The sequence below is a fragment of the Erigeron canadensis genome, chromosome 1, assembly GCF_010389155.1.
Source record: "Erigeron canadensis isolate Cc75 chromosome 1, C_canadensis_v1, whole genome shotgun sequence".
In the NCBI taxonomy this organism is placed as follows: domain Eukaryota; kingdom Viridiplantae; phylum Streptophyta; class Magnoliopsida; order Asterales; family Asteraceae; genus Erigeron; species Erigeron canadensis.
Window position 1 is genome coordinate 53,062,351 of NC_057761.1, and position 8,546 is coordinate 53,070,896.

Below are 8,546 nucleotides of genomic sequence, written 5' to 3' on the forward strand. Positions count from 1 at the left end.
AACATTATTTTTACTTGTAACTTGTTCTAGCAACTTGCTAGTTTGTTTAGAAAAACGATTTGAACTCATTTGTAGTATCAACTCATGAAGTACGTTTAAATTGTTTTAAGACAATTGTCTAAACAATTATATTGAAAAATCAAACAATAATTTTAATAAAGATAAACAAATAAAGGAATAAACCAATAATTTATGTGTATTTGAAAAGGAACAAACATGACATAAGAACACATATCAGACTTAGTATATTCTCATTAAGTGCACAAAGTAAAAAGTCAATGTAAATGACTTTATTGTTATTTTAGTGCCTAATGTTTGTGTTTATTCTTATGTCCACCGCATCACGCTACTTAATTGGAGATCATGAGTTTTAATATTCTCAGGAATTACAAGTCATATTTGATTGTGTTATACAAGATTTACTTGTTAATTGTCATGAAATTAAAAGGAATATACGCAAAGTAAATGATCATCTATGTCAACAACAACAAAAAAGTCGTACAGAATAAATGAATAATCAAATGGGTCAATTGCTTGATTGATCAAATAAATATAGAATTTTCCAAAGAGCATTTCGAAAGTCCAAAATATCCAGTTGAAAAGGGTTTTTAACATTACCTAGATTGCATAATGACATTTACAAATTACAATTTAAATAACTTAATTTAAAACGACTAAGATGTTAGCATTTTACGTACTAGCTAGCTAAGTAGCTCAATGGTTGAGTATAGTATATAATATATAACCATACTATCAAACTATAATAATTATAAGTTTACGACTCGTGACTCGATCCAAGTTTACACAGCGACTCGTAAGAGTCTTGACAAAAACGAGTCGTAAAAGTTTAACAACACAACAGCATTTTGTTCATTTAAATACTTCACATCCATTTACATTTACACTCATACATACATATTCCCATACCACCCCCATAACCTACAACATATATAATAATACTCCACATATAATATTTTCACACCATCTGCATCTGCATCTTCACATTCAAACACAACCTAAAAAAAAAACATACATTTCTAAACACACAACTAAAAAAACAAATTAAAATGAGAACAAGCAACCACTTAATAGGCTTACTAAACTTCCTAACCTTCCTACTCTCAATCCCCATTCTCGGGGGTGGCATTTGGCTAAGCACGCGCGCAAACAACACAGACTGCATGAGCTTTTTACAATGGCCCATCATCGTTATCGGCATCTCCATAATGGTGGTCTCTCTAGCTGGGATAGCCGGCGCGTGTTACCGCAACACTTTCTTGATGTATCTTTACTTGTGGGCCATGTTCGTTATTATAGCTGTTTTGATTGGTTTTATCATCTTCGCTTATGCTGTGACTGATAAAGGATCCGGGCGACCTGTTTTGAACCGGGTCTACCCGGATTATTATTTGGAAGATTATTCGGGTTGGTTGAAGGATCGGGTTGCTAGTGATGGATATTGGGGTAAAATAAGATCTTGTATTCATGACTCCAAAACTTGCCCCAAAACGGGTCGGGTTGTTGGTGGGTTTCCGGAGACTGCTGATATGTATTATCTTAGGAAGCTTAATCCTATTCAGGTAATCATTAGTTCTTTTAATCGATCTTCTTTTGATATAATACATTCTCAATATTGTTTATTTGCTTAACTAAGCTTACATGTATGATTTTTTTTTTAAGTATGGTGCATTTGTATTTTGTTACAGTACAACTTAGAAGAATTAAAGTTAGTTTATTTGAATTTGGTAAAGTTAATTAGCTAACTTTTTAAGCTAGAAAAATACATTTCAAAAGTGGCAACGGTTACTTTATGATGCTTATTTTTATATAGGTGAAACAATAATAATGATGATCGGAACTTTTTTTGTGAAGTAAATTAATTTTGAAATGAATATGACAGACAATAAATAAATTTCAACCTATAACTATAAGAATTTTTTTAAACAATAGTTGTGTATTTACCAACTAGTTAGTTTTTATTAGAATTTCATGATAACTTACTAATCTTACTCATCTTATTATAATTAGTTGTGGTATCTAGGACGCTTTGTTAGGTACAATGTATTTTCGTAGCAAAATGGTGTGAAAGTAACACTTGATTCATTGTTGTGTGCTACAAGTATTTATTTGCTTACTATAAATATAGATAGTTTCAACTTTCAAGAATCGAATTTCGTGGAAACTTGGGTTTTGTGGAGTACTAGATACTACTACTACGTCGACAATCTCTGTAATTGAACATTAAATATTCGAAAGGTCGGTGCGAATGAAGATAATAAAAGAATGGGAAATGCTTCCGTGCATAAAAAAAAAAAAATTGTATCTTTCCAATTAAAAGTTCGCTCTTTGATTTTCATTGTAAATGTACAAACAATTTATGCATCTTAAACACAAACAACCCTAAGGGTTGTATTTAGCAAACCCCTAAAAGAATACCAGTATATACTTAACACAAAATGTTAAATTTTATCTATTAATTAGTGTAAACAAGTCCTTGAGCATTAGCTCAATTGTTGAAATACCATATCCTTATCCATGAGGTCTTGAGTTCAAGCCTTGGGGAGGACATAAAGAAGTTCCTTTTATGAGGGCTTGGCTTGGATATAACCATGTTCAAGTTTGAGGAGGCGGGGTTTACCCCTATTGATCGTCATGCCTTCGGACGGATTAGTACCATCGGGTATTTGAAATAGACATTTCTACTTTGAGGGAGCTCTCTAGCGCGGACCTGGTTAAGACAACGTGTGCTAGACCTTCCGCTGTCGAATCGCGACACGAAGTTTCCAGCGAAATTCACCTTAAAAAAAAAATTAGTGTAAACAAAATATATGTTAGTTTAAACGTTTCAATGTTACAAATTAGGAATTTTGTGTAATATTTGCGTTGGTCTGATAGTTTAAGACTATATGTTCGATTGACTTAATTTATAATGAACGTGGACTCGTAAATAATTATACTGAAATGCTGGTAAGTTGAGTACGTGTATGAATCAAAGTAGTGTGTATAGATTAATAAAGTTATTGGACCAACTAACAATTAATGATTCTTTGTTTCTAATTTTTTCATTCATTATTCAAGCGTAAAGTAACAAATGATTAGTCGATCTTACATCTTTCACAAGCATTTTCTATTCAAAACGAGTATTTTTCGGTGTCAAAATAGTAAAAGACAATAAAAGTGCCACTCTGCTTCACCGGCCAAGTTAACCGTCAATGTAACACCTCTATTTTAAGAACGAAGAATTATCGACTAATAGGTAATAGTCTAATAGTTTGTCAGGTCTAAGCCAAATATTTGGTGTCAAATTAATTACATATATTACTATCTTTATCTATACTTTTTTATATTTATTTATTTACTCCTTTATAAAGACTTTACTTAAGCTTAGGTACTGTCACTTTAAAAAAAGTTATAAATTAAACCTTTGAATTTAATAAACGTGCATAGCCCCCTGAATTTTACATAACCTTTCCCTGAATTTTACATAATCTCCCCTGCTTTACCTAAAATAGGTACTGCATGCTTTATTTAAACTTTCTCATTTTATTTATGGTATGTCTTAAGAAATTAAATATTTTTTTCCTCAAAAAGCCCCTTTCACCATATTTATGGTTCCTAAAATGCCCTACACACAATACAACACTAAAATAACCATATATCTACCTTTATAACAAATTGTCACTTTTAAAACAAAATTTCGTCGCAACACGCAAGTATTAAACTTTGGGTTTTATTTATGATATGTTTTAAGAAATTAAACTTTTTCCCCAAAATGCTCTTTTCACCATATTTATAGTTCCCAAAATGACCTCTACACGCTACAACACTAAATTAACATATCTACCATTATAACAAATTGTCAATCTTAAAACAAAATTTCGTTGCAATACACGGGTATTATGCTTGTTCTCTTAAACAGATACTTATTATGCATCTTTATTGAATAAATATAATAGTACTAGATAACATTTTGTTACTTTTTTGGTATAAACATTATCACACTTAGTAAAATTATCTAAAGAGATTAGAATATAGGATAATGTTTACTTTTACTATGAATATATTAACCTTTTTTAATAACTTATCCATTCTTTTGATAAATATAGGCGTAAAAGGACGAAATTGACACACCCAATGACATTTGTTTAGTGACATTAATGTCTGGCAAATGGCATGCCTATGGGACAATTCTTGTGCAATGAACAGAGTGTTTGTTTAACTTTAAACTTTTTAGTACAACAGGGACAATTTTGGAAATATGCGATAGTTTATGACTAAAAAGAATGAATTTTTATCAGTTTCCAGATAGAATTGGTTGTTCAATTAAAGGTGTTTGAGAACTTTTTTTTTTCTAAAGATTTAATTTGTTGATATGATGACTCTATACAGTCTGGATGTTGCAAGCCACCAACAGAATGTGGATACACTTATGTGAACGAGACAGTTTGGAACCCAGTGAATGCAGCTACTATACCCGGCAATCTTGATTGCAACCGGTGGACCAACGACCAAGACCAATTGTGCTACAACTGTGACTCGTGCAAAGCCGGGGTCTTAGGGAGCCTAAGAAAAAGTTGGAGAAAGGTGTCAGTTATCAACATCGTTGTTCTAATCATCCTAGTTATTGCCTATGTCGTTGCATGTGGTGCCTTTAGAAACAACAAGAGAATGGACAACGATGAACCGTATGGTGCCACCAGGATGGAGAAAGCACGACCCACTCGGATACATTTCTAGTCAGTTTTATAGTTTTGATCGATTTCAAATTATTCTTCTTCATTTTGTAGGAAAAATGTTTTTTTCTGTGTTTTTGTTTTCTGAATTTGGGTTTGTTTTTAATTGAATATATGTAAATATGGTAGTTGGTTTTTAATTATGAAAAAGGTTGTTAGAAATCGAAGGGCATTGACGCATTGTGATAGTATTATACAGGGTGGAAATGCTGGACTCAGTTGGTTAGATTATTTCGAAATCACTAAATAATTGATGTGGTTTATATGGTAAATGTTTATTCATAAAATGATAAAGTACCCTGTATATGTAGTCATGTAATCATGTTATGATAAACTGAAGGCAATGTTGCAAACACAATGAGTAAACCATCGGCCCATTTGTGTTCTCTGTCAAAGACTGGTCCAGCTATATAAGCATGATGGGTGGAATTCTGGATGGTCTGAATAAAACGAGCTACGAAAATCTTTTAAGGGGTTGTATATTTAATATTTGTATGGGTGGCGTGTTGGAGACTTTGAAAAGGAAGGAACGCGTTCAAGTTTTTAAGAAGGGAGATTAACGTCGGGAACATTATTCTTTGTATGAAGTCTTCGAGTTTTATGTGATATAATTGTAGATCAAAGAATCATCATAAAATTAGTAAGGATGATTGGTGTAAATTTAATGAACTTAACCATTGTACACGTTTGACTCCCTCGTTAGTTTGCAGGCTAGTTAATTCATCTCTCTTATAGAAAATGTCTTTTAATAATGGGGGAAATAAAGATGGAGTTGTTTCAAACTATGAGGAGTAGAGGGATTTTAGGGCTCCCAACATAGAGGCGACTTCCGCCATGTGGCGGGGGCTTCCCCAAAGAGATATCCCTCTTTTTTTCTTGGAATGAGACTCCTCTTTGGGGAGCCCTCCTTTATTTTTATTTTTATTTTTTATTATTATTATATTTACATTTAGAAAAAAAAACCACACACACATGTTTATATATCTTTGTCTCTCTCTGTCGATCTATCTATCTATCTTTCTATCTATCTCTCTCGATCTACTGATTAATTACCGAAGAAAGAAAATGGGGATAAAGATTAATAACACACCGGAAAGAAAGTGAATGAAATCTCGTTGGAAAACTCGTCAGAAAATCGATCACCACCACCGCCTGACCACCGCCACTGCTGCCGCCAGAAATCTCTCCCCTATTCTTCTTTGCTAACTGTTGCCGCCGCTGGAACTAATCCTGTACAAGCATGTGTATGTGTGTGTGTGTATATAGAGAGATTAAGAGATAAATCATAAAAAAAAGAGTTTTTTTTGTTTAGATCTGTTTCAACGGCTTGATTTTTTGAAAATCTCACACAAAATGGGCGATTAATATTGATCGGGAGTGCATTTTTTTTTTGGCCAAATCCACCCATCGGGGAGATGTAGCGGGCGGCGATGAGGCGGTAAGGAGCGGCGTCAGGCTATTTGCCCCCCCCCCCCCTCCACTCCATACAGTCTCGCAACCAATTGGGTGAAAAGTTCCTCCAATAATGATTTTTTATTTCTTAAAAATTATGAGGCTCAATCATTTATGCAATATGCAAAAAATATTTAAAAAATAATACGTGATGAGTTTATCACTTAAGTTGGATGTATAATAACCCCACATTCACTTTTTTCTTTAAAAAAAATTATGATAAACGTTTGAAAAAAAAAGTAATAATTAAAGTTTCTCATAATTAACTTAAAAATATTCTATATCCTTTTTTCCCCAAAAGATACATCAATAATTAGGGATGTAAATGAGTCAATCATGCTCGCGAATTATTCAAATTCGATTCGGAAAAAGCTCGTTTCGAGCCGAGCCTAAATGAGCTCGAGTCGAATTCGAGCTTAACTATTGACTCGTTTACTACTTGAACTCGAACTTCGAATACATAAATCGAATAAGCTCGCGAGCCTAAACGAGCTTTCATATATAATATAATAATATATATGCATATTAATTGATATATTATAGACTAACGAGCTTTTTTCACGAACTTTTGATAATCGAGCCTAGTTAACTTACCGAGCTCGAACTTGTAGAGTTTTTTTTGACAAACGAGCCAAGATCGAGTCGAGCTCGAGCTTTTTTAAAACATCGCGAGCCGGGCTCGAAAGGTTCGATCGAGCTCGAGCATAAACAATAAGGTTCGATCGAGCTCGGGCTGAGCTTCTAATGAATTCGAGCTCGAGCTCAAGCTTGGCAGTATTCGAGCTCGACTCGTTTACACCCCTATCAATAATGCTTTTGTATTCATAAATATATATTGGGGGAAGAGAATATGAGGTTGTTAGACATCTAAGTTGGGTGAAAAACTCTTACATACCTTTTTTTAAAACATAACAACATGAAGGGCAAAACATTTATTCAAAATATTAAAAAGTTAATATGAAAGAGTTTTTTCATGCAAGTTGGGTGTATAACAGCCTCATACGCACTTTTCGAATATATTATAATAATATTTTAAACGCAAATATTAAGTCACATCAAAAGTTTGAAAATTTTATGTTGTTTTAGTTTAGAAAAATGATATTCGTACCATTTATTTTGGTGTATGTATCACAGTTGTTCATTATTGATTTGTACAATTATCTATATAGTTTGTATATAGTGGTATATTATTAAAAAAGAATTGTTTCTTTAGTTTACCATATTAAGTATTAAGTGAGTGATGTAAAATTTCATATGATTCGTATATGATCTCACGATCACGACCAAATAGCAATAGGTAAAACAATTATTTTCACATTTTAATTTTAATATTATACTAGTCAATTTACTCGCACGTTGTTGCAGAACATGTTTTTCAAACGACAGAATTTGAATATAAACATGATAAAATCATCTACAAATAGAACTTGTAGTTGTTGCTATACACAAAGAAAAGTTAATGACTACTTTCAAGGAAGATAAAAACAATTTCAACAAACACAACAGATATGGATGTAACTATATAATGTCTCAATGTGATACAATTAGAATACATCTCAAAGTGAGTAATGGATGACAAAACCAAATCTTAAGAAAAACTATAGGTGAAAATCGTAAGGTTATAAAGTTTGAAGATGAGAAAGAAAGTAAAAAAAACAAATACAAAAATCTTAAGAGTAAAACCGTAAATATGTAAAACTTATGTGATAAAAACATGAGATCATAAAGTTAGTTATTATTAAATATAGAAATAAAAACTTGTGAGGGTTAAATGTTAAAAAGTAAAAACTATAAGGAGAAATTAGGAAAAAAAATTGTGAGACATGATGCATTAGCTATGTTGTACTTTATGTAATTTAACTTGTAAAATTTAAGTTAGTTTTTAGTATAGGTAATAATGTGATACAAGTTATTGTACAGAAGGAAAATCATAGATGCTACACTAACGTCCATTCATGTTAAGTGTTGCTGTTCTCGTATTATGAGATTTTAAGTACACATTTAACTTAATATCTTAAAAAAATACATTTACATAAGGTGAAAATGAAAATATGGTACTGATATATAACATCTCACATATTAATTTTTTAATTTATAAAAACATTAGGGACTAATTTATATATTATACAACAAATATTAAAAAATTAATATGTTAGAGAATTATACCTAAATTTGGGTACATGATAGCCACCACCACTGGTTGTCGACATATCGTGTGAATATACTTTAAAAAATATAATACCTTTTTAGTACTTTAAAAAAATTCATTATTTTTTAAAAATAAAACGAGAGCAAGTACCCACGCGTTGCGGCGGTGAGATGGTGATGGTGATAGGTCATAGCCTATGATAGGTCATAGGA

The 8,546-nt window shown here is 32.0% G+C and overlaps 1 protein-coding gene across 1 annotated transcript; it reads left to right on the forward strand.

Annotated features, from left to right (window-relative positions):
• The first annotated feature begins 975 nt into the window (after positions 1 to 975).
• On the forward strand, positions 976 to 4,860 carry LOC122585724 (tetraspanin-3-like). Its single transcript, XM_043757846.1, has 2 exons — positions 976 to 1,580; positions 4,390 to 4,860. The coding sequence occupies exons 1-2, from the start codon at positions 1,068 to 1,070 to the stop codon at positions 4,735 to 4,737; spliced, it is 861 nt and encodes a 286-aa protein (XP_043613781.1). The 5' UTR covers positions 976 to 1,067; the 3' UTR covers positions 4,738 to 4,860.
• Positions 4,861 to 8,546: the final 3,686 nt, after the last annotated feature.

What these genes read in the sequence shown, in the direction of transcription:
- LOC122585724 (XM_043757846.1), top strand. Translation starts at nt 1,068, where the DNA reads ATGAGAACAAGCAACCACTTAATAGGCTTACTAAACTTCCTAACCTTC. An exon ending in GGAAGCTTAATCCTATTCAG is followed by an intron (nt 1,581 to 4,389) that starts GTAATCATTAGT and finishes GACTCTATACAG; the next exon opens with TCTGGATGTTGCAAGCCACC.